Genomic DNA, 18,428 nt, shown 5'->3' with positions numbered 1-18,428 from the left:
TTAACGTTTTAAATGCAAAATGATAATCCCCGTCTTTTTCAAGTGTAATGACATTCCCTTTAGTATGTCCCTATGATATATTCTGGAATTGGAATGATTACTACTGAATAGGATTTTGGGGGTAACCCACTAATATACATATAGTGATCTGGGTGGCTCGAATCTCTTTTCCCCCCAGACCCTGTATGATGATAGCCATTCCTTTAAATTTTTTAGGGCTTCCATAAATTAGGGTGGCCTCCACTCCCTTATCCATTAAGGCCTGTGCTCGAGTCACATTTCTCAACAATCATATCATCCAATCTATGGCATAAGCGGTCATAAGCAGATAACAACAACCAGGCCCACTGGGATATTGCTCCTGGTTCTTTCCCCTTCTCAACCGGGACCTTCTGAAGGGCCCGGATTAATTGCGGCAGGGCAGCACATCTTGGAGCAGACCGTCCCAAGACTCACTAAGGCCGTTCCCCACTGCCCATTCCTTAGCCAAAGCAGCAAAGCTTGGATCTTCCCACCCAGGAATATCCTGGGCAGCAACAGTGACCTGAGGCGAATGTTTAGCAAAGAAAGGCATGGTCCTTATCATCACACGGAATCCTGCCGACTATGCCAATTATGTAACTAGCAATAAAATATAATTGCTAGCCCTGTGCACAGGTGTTTGAGGGAGGCTCGATTCCGTGGAATTCAATGACCACACCGTATTAAAAGGAAAAAAAGATTTATTGTAAGCAACACAGGCGATGCACAAGCAAAATTATAAACAGTGCCCCAAACCCGACCAAACTGGTAGTCATGCATACATACTGTACAGTTTCCTCAGAAATCAGCATCACGGAGGAAAAGAGTCAGCACTCTGGAAAACAGCATCTGGAGGCAAAAAGGCAGTACTCCAGAGACCAGCATCACGGAGGCAAAAAAGTCAGCACTCCAGAGAACAGCATCCCCGAGGCAAAAAGTCAGCACTCTGGAGAACAGCAACACGGAGGCAAAAAAAGTCAGCACTCCGGAGAACAGCATGGGAGACATATCCACGTCCACCAGCTGCAAGCAGCAGCAGCTAGGCGACCACTGTGTTTTTTTCTCCCAAGGTCGGATATGGCCAGTATCCAAGCCCAGGGGTTCATGGTGGGCTGTCCACATTCCTGTGCACAATGCCCCGGACTTACATAACCAATCTATTTCTTGGTGGTCCCGGACATCGCGAACAGTTACATAACCAGCCCTATCTTTTGGCTCCTGGTCCCGGCGCTGGCCAGGCTCCCGGCCCAGGGGGCCAAAAGGTGGTCGCACATCTTCCAATGTCCCCGGCAAAACGACATTAACACTTTATTTTCCTACAGCATAAGTAAATGAAAATAAATCTTAAAAAAGAAAAAAAACCAAAGAAAACAAATGCTAGATTGTATTATAAGCACCATGTCAGCCATCATTTTTGTTGCCAACCTCATCTTTCTTCATTTCAAAGAGTAGCAATTTCCATATATGTAATTTTTAGTCACATTAGATTTGTGTGCCAGTGTGTGTTTATTAATGCTCCTGTCACGACATAGTTGTCTACTTTTTATGTAGCTATTTAAAATGTAAAGCTTTTTACAAAAAATACATTTATTACTTTGTATTTCTAAACTGTTACAATAATTCTTGAAGTTTAAAATACATTGACTTTCCCTACTTGAAAACATCTCTTGAAGATGCTTTAGTATTTTCTTTGTATTAAAATTTCCTAACCATTTTCTTTCATATTTTATTGATTTGTCTACGTCTTTCTTGTAAACAATATCTCATTGTTGGCCTCATTAGCTGCTTCCAATGTGGGAAACAAATGTCCAGATGGATAAATGTTGATAAGTATTTAATGCCCCTTCTGCTCTTTTTTGTAGTAGACCTGATGGTTGATCACAAAGCACTGAAGGGAACTGCCCAACATTTCATATTGGGCTCACCAAAGAATCCACCAGTCATCTAGATCTAGATACACTTATTGTGTTAGAGAAGCCTCTTTGTATTCTTAAAAATAAATGGACATATTCTGAATCTTAACAAGTCTTAAATAAATCTGTCACTTCCATCCTGGTTTCTACAAATTTGAGCATCCAGACTGAGCCTCTGGGTTTTGCCCTGTTTCGTTCCTGAGGATGAAAAGCAATCGAGCAATTTTGTGAGGAAATGCATCGTCTGAGCAGAGTGTCCTCTTCGGTGAACCAAGAAGGCAGAGAAGGGGACATTTGTAGAAAGGAATAGGAGTCGATTTGACTGCTGGGAGTAGAAGGTGATGCTGGAGGTCCTCAGAGTTTGTGAGCTATCTCCTGCCACATGACTGCTAGTTAGCACTTTATATTAAGAAACCTAGATGGGTAGGATTCCTAGAAAGTGTAATAGTTTGTGTTGAAATGGTATGATGTAAGAAGTTAAAAAATAACTGCCTTACCAGCTGTGTAATTACTAGCTAAAGTCAGAAACCTGATCCTCAGTCCAGGTTTTGTAGAGGTGTGTAAAGCTCTGAAAACACTACATGATCCATATATTTTCCACTTTGGGGTTTACTACAAGGTTGCTTGTAATGAAGGAAGGCATTATGTATGCCAAAGATCAAAGCAGATCAGCCAGAGGACAGAGGGCTGGACTTGGTGACTTTATAAAAGGCCCCTCAAATAGATGTGAAACTTGGCCCCTCCACCGCACAATGCCGGGCTCTCTTCTCTTCCCCACCTATATGGCTTGCCTCTTGACAAGTTCTCCTGGCCAGTATGGTACTGTTCTTCTCCTGGTCACTGATGACTAACACAGGAGAAAAGCAGGAGCTGGAAGACAAGTGACTGACACAATTTCTAAGCAAATGATTGATTTAAAGCAAGGCCTGGCTTCCTTGATGGAGGGGCATGGAAGACCCCTTCAGAGAGGAAGGTACTGCTTGGAGGAACTGTCCTTCTGGGGGCTTTGTCCTCCTGAACAGGCTCCCTTTCCTCCAGTGTGCCCCTGAGACACAACAGAGCTGGGAGCCCTGACCGACTGATGCCTGCCCTATATTCTCGTCCTCCACTCTGCTTGGTCAAACAGGACAGTGTTCCCAATTGGACCTCAATGCGAGTCCCCAGACCGCTACCATCACGGGTGGGGTCAAGCAAGGCATCTCTGTCTTCTACCACCACAGTAGGAAGAGCTGCTGGAATCCAAAGGAAAAATCCATGGCCAGGAGAAGAGAGAGATCCCCTTTGGCTCTGAAGACTAAGAACAGACAAAACCTGAGTAGATTTGGGGTGTGGGGGAGAGAAGGAGCATAAAGCTAAAATCCCACCAGGTCTTCCCTGACCCACGTCCATATCCAAATCCATGCACATAAGACAATAATGTTGACTATATAGATTTCTTGGATATCATCTCAAAATAATAAAAAAATCCACTTAAAGCATTCTGTTCTTCCTAGCAGGTCTCTCTCTTCTCTTCCCAGAGCTTCAAAGGTAACTGCTAATTACAGCTCAGGTTTTGAGCAAAGCAAGTGTGGTGTCCCTAGACTGCGCCCTGTGTAGACAGCATCTCAGAAGGCTCAGCCTACTGTTGTTTAACTCACGTCTTAAGGAATTTTTCAATCTCCCCCCCAAGTCATCAATCACATAGTTACATATTGATGCTTTAGGCACTGCTCTAAGATTCTGTCTGCTTTATTTTGTCCTAGTAACAAATCTCAGAGGTTCAAGTGAACAACCCCAGCTTAGAAATGAGGCAATTCAGAGAGGGAAATTAAATTCTATAATTTGCCCTGCTCTTAAGGTGCCACATTAGAATTTGGGCCGAGGCTGTCTAAATCCAGAGAACAGAGGGAGAATTTTGTTATATTTTTTTTTTTTTTTTTTAATAGAGGCATGCTTTATTTATTTGTTTGCTGGTTTGTTTGTTTGTTTTGTTTATACATGCACTGGGTACAGTCAGAAGCGCGGGAGGGTGAGAGAATTCACCAGAGCCAGAGCGGGGAGCAGAGCAGGTAGAAGGACCGAAGTACACTGCTGAGGGGAGCAGCGGGCGGCAGGAGAGGTCTGCACGCCATGTGGGACCCTCCTCCGGTGGCCGGGGAGCAGCCAGGGATCGAACCGGCGCCACAGAGGCCGCGGGCAGCTTCGCAACCCCGCGCTTAACCGCTGCGCCACCGGGGAGGCCCGAATTTTGTTATATTTTTGTCTGAGTTATTTAAATTGGCACTCAGTAGAAAACATCAAACTAAAATTAAACAATTCTCATTCTAGGATGGAAGAAATCAGATGTTCTCTATTTTTTTCTCCAAAAGTGATTTAGCGTTTGTTTTATTTTATTTCCTCTACTTTGCCCTACACCCCGGACAAATTGTCACTATAGTAAACTAGCCAAGAAAAATTTTCAACCTTCTGTATTGGGGGTGAAGGGTGGGCAGGAAGTGGCCAGAACTGGGGAGGCCCACTGCAAAATTAGAGGCTTCCTTCTCTTCCTGGTTCAGGCTCTCCTCCCTTTTTCTCCAGAATGGTGAGCCTTTCTATGTGGGCACAGCTGGACACCTCTCTTCTCCCTCTGTCTCCAGGAAAACTACTATGGATGATGTGGATTCCAGTCCAATCTGTACCAGGACTCCTGGACAGAGAGAGGCTTCCATCCCCCACTCCCCTGAGATCACAAGTTACAGGCACTTCGTTTACTTCAAGAGCTAATTGTTGAAAATGGCCACAAAAAGAAAGCCAGGGCTAGGTTGGGATTCAGGCATCAGTGCTGTATGATCTTTCCTGTTCCTTCTGGTGAACCTGCAACCAGATGATCCACATGGGAGAGAGGCTCCTCCCAGCAGAGGGAAGCCTGGGCAAATCCCCCCTGTCACATTATCCTCCTCCTCCTGTGGACTCAACCTCTGATGCTCCTCCCACTCTTCCCTTCTTGCAGCCACACCCCTTGTAGTTTCTATAAGATCTGAACCCCCAGCGACCCTGGATTCAGAAACTGGCCTCCACTCTCCAGAGACCAAGTTAGAAGCCAGGTGAGTGCCCACCAGGTGGTCTCTGGAGCTGTTTCTGCTTGAGGGTGGAGAGGCAGGAGCAGGAGGGGAGAGGACAGCGCTGAGGCAGCTTGGGCCAGGCAGAGCTAGGGTGCAAGGTAGAGCTTAGCAGCTGCAAAGAGACCCTGCGGGGCTGGGGAAGAAACAGTTCCAGGGTGGGGGAGGCCAGCCTCTCTCTGTGCAGCACGTGGCATCTCTCTCTGAGGCCAGTGTCAGGCCTGGGTTGAGTGTCCTTGAGCTGGAGGACAGGAGGCTCTGTCAGCCTGATCCTGAGTGTCAGGACAGCCCATGGTTTATTTGAAAAGATCTGCTATTGAGGTGGCTGAGCACAGGGTACACATGTATTTGACATCAAAACACCTCAGTAGTCACAGGACTGCCAGGGTTTGGTGACTTTATTTAAAGATATACTTATTTATGCATACAAGAGCTGGGGTACAGGCCAGAGGTGCAGTGAGAGCATTCACCAGAGACAGAGTGGAGAACAGAACTGGCAGATTGACTGAAATACACCGCTGAGAGGAGCAGCAGGCGAGGCAGGAGAGGTCTGCTATGCCATGTGGGTTGCTCCCTGGCCGGCCTGGGGATGGAACTCGTGCTGCAAAGGCTGCGGATTGCTTCATAGGTTGTGTCTTAACCCCTTGCACCACCAGGGAGCCCAGGGTTTGGCACTTTGGCGCTCACCCACAGCGGGGAGGTTGGAGTTTCTCTAGCAAGCAGGAGAAAATGCTCTTGAGAACAACAGTGTCTGATAACTTGGCAGATCTCACAGGGAAAAGGGTGATTTCTTGCTGATCTAAGGGGTAACTGTGACCTGGAGCCCAGCGGGGTCCTTTTCCTAAGGGGCGGCTTTTCCTCCTCTCTCCTCTCCCAGGTGGGGCCTCCAGCGGAGCGCGGCCACCATGGCTCTGAAGTCCCTCGTCCTGTTCTCACTGCTGGTCCTGGTGCTGCTGGTGCTGGTAGAGGCCCAGCCTTCCTCGCTGAGGGAGACTGGGCCTGTGAGGTTCCAGCGGCTGCACTTGGAATCCCATCCACGCCATAATATCATTCCCTCCACCTACTGTCACAATCAAATGAGGGCTAGGCAGATTTTCGACCGAGACTTTAATGTATTTGTGCGCGCGTCCCAGGATGCTGTCCAGGCTATCTGCGAGTTGCCAAGTGTCCGCTGCAAGAATGGCAACATGAACTGCCACAGGAGCACTTCCCCAATGAATCTCATATACTGTGCAATGAGCCGGGGGCCCTTGGATTACACCACCACTCTGGAAACAGGACACATCACCATTGCCTGCAGTGACCGGGGTGAGCCCATACACCTTGATCGTGTGGAGACTTAAGGCCTGATAGAAATGCACCCCACCTCCAACGATCCCCATGGCCCCCACTCTCCCGAGCTTTTCCCTCTTTGCCCAAATGGGAATAACCCAAGTTGGGCTCCTGGCCATCCCCCACCAGCATCCCTGCCTGAAGCTTGCACCACATGGCTTTGGGGAGTGAGACACAGCTTGTGTGGGGCCCCATGTTAACCTCCTCTTTCAATAAAACACACTTGCAACCTGAAGCTGCCTGTCTGTGTGATGCTTCCCAGCTGAGAGCTGGGAATCAGGGAGTTCTGGGGAGCAACATGAGGCGAAATCAAGTGCCTGCTCTTCTGACCCTAGTTGTCAGTGACCTGAGAATATTCCTTTGCTAGAGATTCTGTGAAGCCAGGATGAAATTTTAAGTGTGGGCTATTTCAGATAGAAGAGAGCTATAGGATTGTGGGTGACCTGGTGGGGGTGTGGTTGGTAACATACATATAAAGAAGGGGTGACCCTGTACCACGAGTCATATGTGGTATGAAAACCAATGTTATCTCTTAAAAAAAAAAAAGAAAAAACTTTTAAATGAGATACAGTCTGGGACACTGTCCTGCTGGGTGACCTGACACAGGGTGAGGCTCAAGTACAATAATCCCTGAAGAGGGAAGAACAGCAGGATGTCAGGGGACCCTGCTCACCTTCAGGGTAGGGAGGAGGGATCTGTGAAGTTATGATGCTAAATTTCCACTTTGTTTTTCTCTGAGTGAGCTAGTACTAAGTCAGAAATATGGAAGCTCTTTACTGAAGAGCCAAACATCAAATGTTGGAGCAGAAGGGACTGAGATCATCAGATTGAGGGCAAGTGGGTTCCAGCTTGTGCACGTGCTCTAACTGGCAGCCCCAGACTGCAGTGCCCCAGATGGTCGTCTGAGGAGGGGGTGCTTGAACAGTTGCCTCTGGGGAGGACACCAGCGTGGGGGGTGGTGAATGTGCCACCTGCTGCTCATCCCTGGTGTGAGGTCACCCCTGCCTCGGACACAGGAGCCTCTGGAGCCTCCGACAGGCCCGTGCCCTGCCCCTCCCCTGCTCCTCATCTCGGCACAGCCAGGGCTGCGGCTGCCCAGCCATTGCTTTTCTTGCTGCTGGGTCCCCCAGAAGGGAGTTCCCATGTCTCCCTCCTTCTCTGGACTGTGGGGTCTGGCTGCTCCCTGAGTTCCCCTGCGCCTCTTCCCCATGACCCAGCCTATGGGCCTGTGGTCACGCTGCTCCCTTCTTGGCAGCCCTTCTCTACAGGCACTGAGAAGACTGGACTCTACTGTCCCCACTTCTTCATTTCCCTTGACCCTTTTTACAGTTGCCCCTGGAGAGAGACAGGCCATTCAACAGCTGGGCCAGTTCTGTCTTTGTCTTTAGCATTTGTGAATGTTGTGACTGTGCTTTTCTTATTTAGTCCCGTGAATCCCTAGGCCTGGGGGTATCTGTGTGAGGAGAAGACCTGCAGGTGAGAGGGGCTGGGATCCTTGGATGTGGAAATGGGGATCTCATTCCTTAGTTAGGATGGGGGCAGGGTGCGTTGGTGGGTGGGGAGGGTGTGAAGGAAAGTTCAAGACTCTGCTTGTATTATTTCCTTTAGCCAGACTTACTCTTCAGTTTATCTTACTCTTCTAACTAACCCCCAAACTCTTCATTTTCTCTCCTGCTAAGGGGACAAGGTAGAGGGGGTGTTATCAGGCTCAGGTTGAATTTGGCTGCATGTTGGTCTCACATTCACCTGCTCTCATGTGGTGCTCACCTCAGGATCCCTGGGGACCTTTCTCTGGGTATCACTGATCCAGGCAGAGGCCTGCACACAGGAGAGTAGGTGGGGTGGGGCGGGGACATGCCCTGAGTAGGGGTTCCTGGCAGAGGGCAGAGGACACCTGTCCTGGCAGGGTCAGCACATATCAGGAGAGAACCTCAGTCATGGCCACCCTGGAATCTGCTCTGGGGACTGTGCTGCTAGCCCACACATCAGGTTTGCTCACCCTTTCAGGAGTTAAATCTTGAGTTGTAACTTCTTCACATGTGTATCTACTTGAAAGCAAAAATGGTCAGATGGTGCTTTTTCTAAAAATGATAAAGGGGGCCTCCCCTGGTGGTGCAGGCAGTTGAGCACCGTGCTGTGAACTGTCCGCAGCCTCCGCAGCACCTGTTCAATCCCGGCCCTCCGGCAAGTGTCCCACATGGTGCCGCAGACCTCTCCTGTCACGCCCGCTGCTCCCCTCAGCAGTGTATTTCAGTCAGTCTGCCTGTTCTGCTCCCCACTCTGTCTCTGGTGAATCCTCTCACCCTCCCGCCAATCTGGCCTGTCTTCTGGTTCTTGTATAAATAAAATAAATCTTTTCAAAAAATAAAAAAAAAATAAATAAAAACGACAAGGTTCAGAAGAGGAAGAGTCTCCTGGAAGCTGATATGTGCAATTCAACACTGACTGGTCATGTCCGACTGGCATCGTGGGTTTCCTCCACCAGCAGGTTATGTTTCAGAGAGAAATGGCAGGTGTCACGAGCATCTGCACACCATGTGGGTGAGACAGGAAAGCAGAGGAAGTGAGAATGTTCCTGAGAACGGCAAGAAGGCACAGGAAGCACACTGATGAGAGATGGGGAAGGTCTCATCCTCTCCCAGTCCTGTTTCCATTACCTTCTTGAGGTGCCAGCGGAACAGTCTCAACCTTCTGGTTGTCTGTCCTCCTGCTGGATTTGGCATCTCAGAGACAAGATCCTCAAAACAGCATACTAGGTTGGAGGCAGCAATTTCTTTCTGAAGTAAACAGCTGATGTTAGTGGACATGGTTGGTCTCTCCTCCTCCTCCTCATGCTGTCCTGCCCCTTCCTCCTTCCTCCCCTTCCCCTTAAGCCCGTGGAGCCCACACTGCTCCAGGCAGCACGAGACAGGTCACAGCCTGGGCCCAGGGTGGAATTATGTCTCCCTGACCCAATTTGGGCTGCCCGTTACAGTCTCATGGGGTCTTTACAAATCATCTCCAAATTCCCAGGTCCCACCCCAAGTTCACTTAAATGGATTTCAATAAATGGTTAGAAAGTTCATCTGATAGGATGGTGTTGGGAACAAGCAGTCTCTCTACCCTGTTCCACTACACTCTCACACAAACCCCATCCTCGAGACACTGGTGACACCAGCTCTGTGAGGGTCTCCCCGGCAGCAGCCCTGCTCTGTGATAAACAGTGTTTCGCTGTTTACCTCAATTTTGTCACCTCTACCTGGAGGAAAGCAATATAATGCCACGAAATATGGTCTCTCTTTTTTCTTGAAAAGAGAATGGGTTTTGTTCTATCTTTAGTGCCACTACATAACCCCTACCCACAGGACAGGCTGTAATTAGATACACCTGCCACGTGCTCATTTGCAAGCCCCTGGACTGGGGGTGTAGGGTGGGTGGGAAGTGGCCAGGACTGGGGAGGCCCATTGCCAAAATAGGGGCTTCCTTCTCCTCCATGTTCAGGCCGTCCCCCTTGTTCTCCAGAACTGGGAAGCCTTCCAGCTGGGCACAGATGGACACCTCTACTCCCCCTTACCCCCTCTGTCTCCAGAAAATGCTATAACCACGGTAGCTCATGGTTCAAATTAAGAGGCAGCCTAGTGGGTGAAGGGCACAAAACTCGGCTGAGTTTCACTTCACGTCAGCACAACTTAAGGTAGGTGCGCCGTGTGCGCGGTGGGGGTGGGCGAACATCCATTTCGGGAAGACTTGGCCGCACCTTAGGCTGATGCTTTGTGTCAATTTGATCTGGCGCTCCAATCTATCAAAAATTCCGAAGCCTCTGGTCCTGATCTAGGCAAGTTGCTGCTTTGCCCTGGCGGCTCCACCTCTTTCTCCTCTAGCGGTGCATCTGCCGCACTGCCCGCTAGAGGGCGCCATGGGCTTGCTGCGATGAGAATGCGCAGGCTGTTCCACTTAGCCTGAGAGGGGCTTTATCTTTTATTTATTCAATTTGAAGATTTATTTATTTATGCACATAAGAGCTGGGGTGCAGGTAAGAGATGCGGGAGGTGAAAGGATTCGTCAGAGACAGAGTGGGGAGTAGAACAGGCAGATGTACTGAAATATACTGCTGAGGGGAACACAGGCTAGGCAGGCGAGATCTGCTGCGCCATGTGGGTCACTTCTCTGGCCAGGGTTTGAACTCGTGCTGCAGCGGCTGCAGATCGCTTCATAGTGCTGCCTCTTAACCCATTGTGCCACCGGGGAGGCCCGGGGCTTTAACTTTTAATAGGCCTTTGAGCCTTGGTAAACAACAGAAAAACAGACACACACGTGTGATTAAAATATCTCAAAAACAGGTCTTTTGAAAAAGTGCAAAATTCTTACCCTTCTGAGGCAACTCGGATCACAAGCTTTGTCTCATTAACTTATTGCTGCGGGATAATAACAAACACCCTTCTTAGCAGACAGCAATGGGCACACTGAGGAGCTGCCCGCAGTAGAGTGGAAGTGGAGAGGGACCCAGGGGAGTGAGCAGCGCCCCAGAGCTCACCCCCTTTTTGTGCCAAGAACAAAGTCTCTCCTTGAGGCCAAATCTGGCTGCTCATTTTGGGGGTTTCAGGTGTCATTGCATCATCTCTTCAGGGTGACTTTCTCTGCTGGAGACCCCGCCTGGGCGCTGAGCAGGGCGGTGTGAAGTGGCCCGGGCGTTTCCACTGGACGGTGCGCGCGGATGGTCCAGGTGGGCGTCAAGCGTTGGGAAGGGGACACAGTGAGAAGATGCCTCCTCTTGTCTTTGTTTGGTCCCAATTTTGTTTCTGAAAATGATGAGTGCTCAGTTTGTTTTGTCCTTTTACAGTCTGCGATTTCTAGCAGCTTATATTAGTGTGTGTGCGGAGTTGTTTGTGTGCACCGCACCCGTTTATCGCAGGACAAGCGCACCCTATACCCAACTTGCTGCTCCTCATTTGTCATTGTTAAAAATATGGTTTTGGCAAAGGGTGTATCTCCTGCTAGTTAATGATTCTGTGGTCTCTATGGTTTTTGAACACTTTTTAAAACTAGTCCCTCATTCAGGGAGTCCCCTTCAGAGAGGAAGGTACTGCTTGGAGGAATTGTCCTTCTGGGGTCCTTTCCTGCAAAACAGGCTTCCTTTCCTCCAGTGTCCCCCACAGACACAACAGAGCTGCGAGCCCTGACCTGCTCATGCCTGCCCTGTATTCTTGGCCCTCACTCTGCTTGGTCCAAAAGGACAGTGCTCCCAATTGTACCTCAATGTGAATCCCCAGTCCTTACCATCACGAGTGGGGTCAAGGCAAGGCATCTCTGTCTTCTCCCACCATGGCAGGAGATGAGCTGGGGGAATCTGAAGGGAAATCCAGAGCCAAGAGAAGAGAGAGATCCCCTTTGACTGTGTGTCCCACAGCAGGTTCCCCAATCCAGGGTTCCTGCCCCCACAGATTGCTGCTGTCCCTGGAAACAGGGACCTGAGGCTGATTTCTTCCTGCTAACAAGGCCTTGCCAAGGCAGGACTGGCTCTGGCCCTCGGCCTCCTCCTGCAGTGGGAGGCCGGAGGAAGATCCTTCCATTGCTTGTCACTTTCATTTCTGAATTCAGGGTAACTGTCCATCTTTTACATATTGACTTCTTTTACATGGCATTTAAGATACTTCTATGCTGGCCTAAGCAATGCCCCTGCCTCCCAGTGACATGGGGAAATTTACTGTTTTGGAAACATAGTTCTGTGTCACGTGTCTCTACTTCTCTTTCCGGAAATGTTTCTCCTTGAATTGTCCACTCCTATTTCTTAATGAAAAAATATTTATCATGAAAAGTCCCTCCCAACATATCTTTTCCTGTGAAGACTGCCTTGAATTCCTCCCACTCTAGCTCCTTCCACGAAATGATGACTAATAACCTCTCCTTGATACCAGAGAGCCAGCTGGTCTTGGTGCCCTTGGCCAATAAAGGAGACAGAGCTCAGGAGACTTGTCCTTCATTGTTGTGTCATCTTCACCACTCCTGGGCTCTTATCAATGTCTGGTTTATGCTCGCTCAGATGCACTGGACAATGTCTGACCTCCCTTTAGATGGTCCTGGGCCTTCCTTTCCCAGTTGGGCCATTCAGAGTGGTTCTTGCAAGGAAAGGTGGTGAGAAGGACCGTTCTGCCATCAAAGAGGTGTTGAGTGGACAACACACCATCTCCAGACACATGGGGTATCAAGCATGTCCCTCAGCACTCAGAGAGATAAGGCAATTACCTATGAATGAGATCGGTGGTCCAGATGTCCACCCCCACACCAATTTCAACAAAGCTGTTTGGGACCAAAGAATAAGGAATGTGTCCCTGTGTGGTTGTTACTACACAGAGGAAGAGTCACCAAGCAAGCTCTATAGGTTGGTTACCTACGTACTTGTCTCACTTTAAAAACTATTATGTGGATGAGAACTGACCACTAATTAAAAAAAAAAAAAAGAAGACTCAAGGTTCATAATTTGGAGAAGGACATCTGGAGAATGTGCTCTGTCCTTGGAGCTGAGGGAAGATGAGAGGGTCTGGAGGCCGAGTGGAGGCAGGAACTGGGAGCCATCTCTGTGTCTGGAGAACAGACTTGGACAGCATCAGACCCTCTCATCTTCCCTCAGCTCCTAGGACAGAGCACAGTGAAACCTGTGCCTGGGGTCCTCAAACCAGGGCTCAGGGGATGGAACTCCTTTCTTTCCTGGTTTGAGCTGTTCAGCGTGTGGCAGGAACAGACAGAACAAGAAATGGGAAGTCTTTCGACGTGGGGATAATGAACCGGGATCGTGGTGTCCCTTGAAAGCCTTAGCCCTTTTGTAGTTGTTTGTCATATGAAGTAAAATGCTGGGCAGGAGACTTCTTTTGCTGCAGGGGGTCTTGTTGCCCCAGCCAGATAGGATACTGACAAGCAGCTAAGAGAAAGGGCCTCACACCGTGGGGCTGAAGATCTGGCATCCCTTTGCTTTTTGTTCTTGGTCATAGAGAGAGAAAAATATATTAGAGAGTATACTGGGCAGTGGATTGTACGTGTCAGCAGACTCTGGGTGGATGGCACGGAAAATTATCTGTTTAGAAATTAGTTATCAAACAATTTGGGCCGCTTGATAATGAGAGACGATTTATTGTACATATCTGACAAGCACAGCAGCACAACTATTATAGTAAGTCCTTCTTTTGCTTTTTGAGAAGTTCCTTTTTATTTAGAAGTTTCTTAGGAAAGTTTTTAAATGAAGTTAACTGTGTTGAGAAGTTTCTAGGTAGAAAAAGTTCTGATAGCTGAGTAGCAGCTGGTCTCCGGCTGAAGGCCATATGAATTGAATGGTCTTTTGATGCTTAGGCTTTAGCTGATAGGGAAGCACTGGCAGCTGTCAACTGTCTTAGGTAATTGTCTAGCTGAAATAATAAGTTTTATTGTTAGGTTTGGTTTTTTAATCTATTAACCTTGAAGGCTACCATCTAGCTGAAACCCATAGGAGCCAGTAGTCCATGGGAATATAACACACTAATTGTTTCTGCTTTGCACATGATGATGTAATTTTTCTGATTACTAAAAATGAATAAATAAAGACCTGCTGAGTCTCTCGGCAGAAGATATGTGCACCTCATCCAGTGTCAGTGCCTTCTCACTACCTAATCCCCTTCCCTTTAGCCCCTAACATGTAGCCTAGGCCGTCTCATCCTTTCAGGAACTCCTGACACGACATTTTGTGGGAGGCTGGTCCCTGGCAAGTGGCACCCGAAGCAGGGACTTGAGAGGTAATGCTGGACTGCGGCATTCTTTAATCCAATGATTAACTCCCCGGAGTTCTGCTGCTGTGACACTGTCGTTAGTCCTCCCTGATAAGGTGCTTCCAACCAGGCTCACGAACAGTTTGTCTCTTCTGTTTTTTCCAATAGCTAAGATCTCTTGTCTGAAGAGGATGATACAGTTGTTCAGAAATGGTGGGAGGGCAGAAATGTCTGACAACCATTTTCGCTACTATGGGGATTTCATGAAGAAATTCAGATAATACCCATTATCCTGCCACCATGATGATTTTTGACAAGCTTTTGGGCCTCAACTGTGCTCCTTTTGGCCAAGAACTGTTTGGCTGGGCAATATCCATTAAGGGATGTGTAATACTTGGAGTTTTATTAGTCTTTATTAGTTTTATTATTTGTCTCTATGCACCGCAAATTTATTAAAGATATTTCACACTAAGATGTTTTGTTTGCTTTTGTCCACGCAGATGGTCGGAAGCCTTAGAACGCACACCCACTAGCAGTTTGGGATACCCCATGGTCATATGGTTGTACTATCTACAAATAATATTAGGTCAGGTTTCTCAACAGGAGTCTAATAATTCTGAGTGAGGACAAATTCTCTGCCTGAGATATGGTGATCATGAGGCTCCATTCCCTATGGGAGGACCAGGAGAGGGCAGGTGAGTAGTATGTGAGAGGGAGAGAGGCAGAACACCCTAAGGGGCTAGCCGGTGCTGAGTTGTCTGTGTGGTTAGGAGTAGTGTCTTAGACAGGATGTAGCGTGAATTCCAGCTGGAGCCTAGACTTAGTTCAGCAGAAGCATCAGCAAGTTCCACGGAGACTTTATTACCCTGAAACAAGGGAGGATGCATTGCAGAGGATGCACCTCTGCAATGGACTCAATGGCCAAGCTAATATGTGTGAAGTTTGATGGCTCCCATGTAGGTGGATTAAAATCCCAAAGATTGGCCACATACAGGCACAATGCCCCCTTACAGTGAGGGATGCCCTGGGAAGGACGATGTTGATCCTTCTCTGAGTCACACAGGCCTGTTCATACCTGAACCATGAGTCTGCTATCTTGCTAGACAATGCTTGGTATTCATCTGTCACTACAAAGTTGCCAAAAGAATGGGGGCTGGGGCGGGGGACACCTTCTCCGTGGTGCCTGGGACCGGGAGCGCGGGGATCCTCTGTGTGCCTCGGGAGAGGAGAGTCCGGGTGGCCTTAAGTGGCCTGGGGGGAGGTTCTCAGCAGCAGGTGGCAGAGTCTCAAAAGGCCTCTCAGCACAGCACAGGCGGGCCCCAGATGTCCGGAGCCCTGAATGTGAGGGGGCGCAGACGCGGGGCTCCCAGAGCAGCGAAGCCTCCTCGTGGCACCTCTGGGCGAGGCCCGTTGGCTGGAGAGCGATGGTGAGGGCCCGAGGAAGCTCGGGGTGGGTGGGGCCCTGGCTTGTGGGGGAGCCCATGGCAGAGAGAGGCGACTGGAGAGGCCCTGCGGGGAGAGCGGTCCCCATGGCCAGGCCGTGCCCACGGGCCAAGGGCTGGCCTGAGGCAGGGGCTGCCTGGCAGCGGTGGTGAGACCTGGTGCGGCGGGGATGGCAGTGAGTACCCCTGGGGTTGGGCGGGTCCCCCCAAGAGAGCTGAGGGTCTCAGACCTCAGAGTGCTCACACTTGGGGGTGGGGGTTGAGGGTGGCTTGTGCTGAGACACAGCCCGGAGGAGGCCCAAGAGCCAGATGCCCCTCATGGGACAGCGGAGACTGAGCAGTGTCCCCTGGAGGGAGCGGAGCTGTGGGGGCCATCGAGAGCGAGCAAAGGGGGTGCGTGCAAAGGAGCGCCTCAGTCAGCCCTGGGGGTGCCCTGTCAGGAAGGAACAGGTTGCTGCTGTGTCTGCCCTGAGGGTGCGCGCAGTTGCGCCCTTCACCTGTGTAGGTCATGGCTGCAGGGGTCATTGACCAAGAGAAACCCCGGAGATGTCCAGAGACAGCAAATGGCGGGGTACGGGGGGGTAAGGGAAGATTGCTTCCTTTCAGGGTTTGCCCCGACCGCCTTTGTGGCAAAACTGCGGCTGTGAAAACGATGGGCTTTGGGAGTGAGGGCTCCGCGTCGGCTGCCCGAGGGTGGGCACCTGCCGGGAGCGGTGGGCCTGCTTACCCGGCACATCTGAGCTCCGGGGCTGCGAAAATGAAGGCTGCGGCAGAGAGCAGGAGCAGAAGAGGGCCAAGCGCAGCAGCTAGAAATAAGGTAGGGGGAATGTAGAGGGTCCAGCGGGGAGCGGGGCCGGACTTCGCCTCCGGTGACTCTGGCGCCCCCTACGCGGTTCTGGCAGGGTTCCTTTCTGTTCGGCCCGGTGGGGTGGGCGGGCATCTGGCAGCCGCAGGGGCTGTTCCCCTCGGGGTGCCGCCTGCCCACGGCTGGCGCGGGGAGGGGTGTCCGGGTGGGGAGTTTGCATTTCCTGGCCTGGGCACGTCACCCGTCCACCTGCGGCTGGACGGGGGTGTGGTCTTCCGGAGAAGTGACCTGGGGCTCCCTTCCCACGGGGTCTTGGGGCACACGCTGCTCCCCGGGGGGTGTGTGTTGAGGGTGGAGGTGACGGCCTTATCACAAGCTGCGCGGGCAGGTCTTTCTTTCGTTTCTGGCTTCCCTGTTGGAATGTTTATCTAGATAGATAAACATGGGTAAGTATTTAATGCCCCCTTTGTAGCAGACCCAATGGTTGATCACAAAGCACTGAAGGGAACTGCCCACCATTTTAGATTGGGCTCACCAAAGAATTCACTGGTCATGTAGATCTAGGTACATTTTCATGGTAGAGAAACATCTTTTTTTAAAATATTTTATTTTATATAATTCTTACATCATTTTTCATCTTTGCACAATGTATGAATTTTCATTTTGGTTATATTCCCCATACGATTGCACCCCCCCCCTTATTTTGACTCTAGTTCCTCCTCTCCTCACCTCTCCCTCCCCCCACCTTGTCATTGGTTTATAGTTGCTTGTTGATTTTGATTATTACTTTGTATTGATTAATCTTTTTCTTGGTCTCTTATTTAGGTTTTCTAAGTTCCTGCCCTGAGTGCGACCATCCAGTATTTTTCTCTTTTTTTCTGACTTATTTTGCTGAGCATGATCCCTTCTAGCTTCATCCATGTTGCTGCAAACTGCATGTGTTTATCTTTTTTGATTGCTGAGTAATATTCCATTGTGTATATGTACCACATCTTCTTGATCCAGTCATCTGTTTTTAGACATTTGGGTTGTTTCCTGATCTTAGCTATTGTAAATAATGCTGCTATAAAAATGGGTGTGCTATAAAAATGGGTGTGCTATGGTGTGCAGTAATTCCCTTTGGAATTACTGGAGAAACATCTTTCTATTCTTGAAAATAAATTAACATATTCTGAATCTTAACAAGTCTTAAATCTGTCACTGCAATTCTAGTTTCTAAGAATTTGTGCAACTACACTGGGCTTCCGGGTTTTGCCCAGTTTCTTTCCTGAAGACGAAGAAATATTGAGCAATTTTGGGAGGAAATGTATCTCCTGAGCAGAGTGTCCTTATGTGTGAACCAAGAAGGCAGAGACAGGGACATTTGTGGAAAGGAACAGGAGTTGATTTGACTGCTGGGAGTAGAAGGTGATGCTGGAGTTCCTCAGAATTTGTGAGCTATCTCCTGGCACATGACTGCTAGCCAGCAGTTTATATTAAGAAACCTAGATGGGCCGGATACCTAGAAAGTGTAACAGCTTGTATGGAAATGGTTTGATGCTGTAATAATTGATGAAATAACCCCCAACCCTGTCCCTTACTAGCTGTGTAACAACTAGCATAAGCAATTTCGTCTGTCTCATTCAAATTTTCCACTCATAAGCCAGAAACGTGATCCTCAGCCCAGAGTTTGTAGAGGTGTGTAAAGCTCTGAGAACACTAAATGATCCTCATATTTTCCTCTTTGGGGTCTACTAAAATGTTGCTTATAATGAGGGAGGCGTTATTAATTCCAAGCTCAAAGCAGGTCAGCCAGAGGCCCAGAGGGCTGGACTTATAAAAGGCTCCACTGAAGTAGATGTGAAACTTGGCCCTCCACTGGATTAGGCAGGGCTCTCCTGGCTTCCCCATCCACTTGGCTTGTCCTGCCAGTATGGAACTTGACAAGATCTCTTGGCCAGTATGGAACTGTTCTTTTCCTTGTCACTGATGACGAATACCAGAAGAGCAGGAGCTGGAAGATGAGTGACTGACTCAATTCAAAGAAAATGGCTTACTTTAAGCAAGCCCTTGCTTCCTTGATGAAGGGGAATGGGAGACCTCTTCAGAGAGGAAGGTACTGCTTGGAGGACTGTTCTTCAGGGGTT

The 18,428-nt window shown here is 49.2% G+C and overlaps 1 protein-coding gene and 1 long non-coding RNA gene across 2 annotated transcripts; both read left to right on the top strand.

Moving 5' to 3' along the window:
* Positions 1–4,902: 4,902 nt before the first annotated feature.
* Positions 4,903–6,572, top strand: LOC119238868 (ribonuclease pancreatic-like). The gene is made up of 2 exons (XM_037502961.2): positions 4,903–4,996; positions 5,889–6,572. Exon 2 carries the CDS (start codon positions 5,917–5,919, stop codon positions 6,352–6,354), a length of 438 nt encoding a protein of 145 aa, XP_037358858.1. The 5' UTR covers positions 4,903–4,996; positions 5,889–5,916; the 3' UTR covers positions 6,355–6,572.
* An 8,655-nt stretch (positions 6,573–15,227) lies between these two features.
* On the top strand, positions 15,228–17,395 carry LOC119238214 (uncharacterized). The gene is made up of 3 exons (XR_005123504.2): positions 15,228–15,482; positions 16,104–16,314; positions 17,128–17,395. It is a non-coding gene; the product is annotated as an uncharacterized LOC119238214 (long non-coding RNA).
* Positions 17,396–18,428: the final 1,033 nt, after the last annotated feature.

Source organism: Talpa occidentalis, unplaced genomic scaffold, assembly GCF_014898055.3.
Source record: "Talpa occidentalis isolate TD23 unplaced genomic scaffold, MPIMG_talOcc4v2.1 talOcc4.11, whole genome shotgun sequence".
In the NCBI taxonomy this organism is placed as follows: domain Eukaryota; kingdom Metazoa; phylum Chordata; class Mammalia; order Eulipotyphla; family Talpidae; genus Talpa; species Talpa occidentalis.
This window is presented reverse-complemented; position numbering and strand designations above follow the sequence as displayed.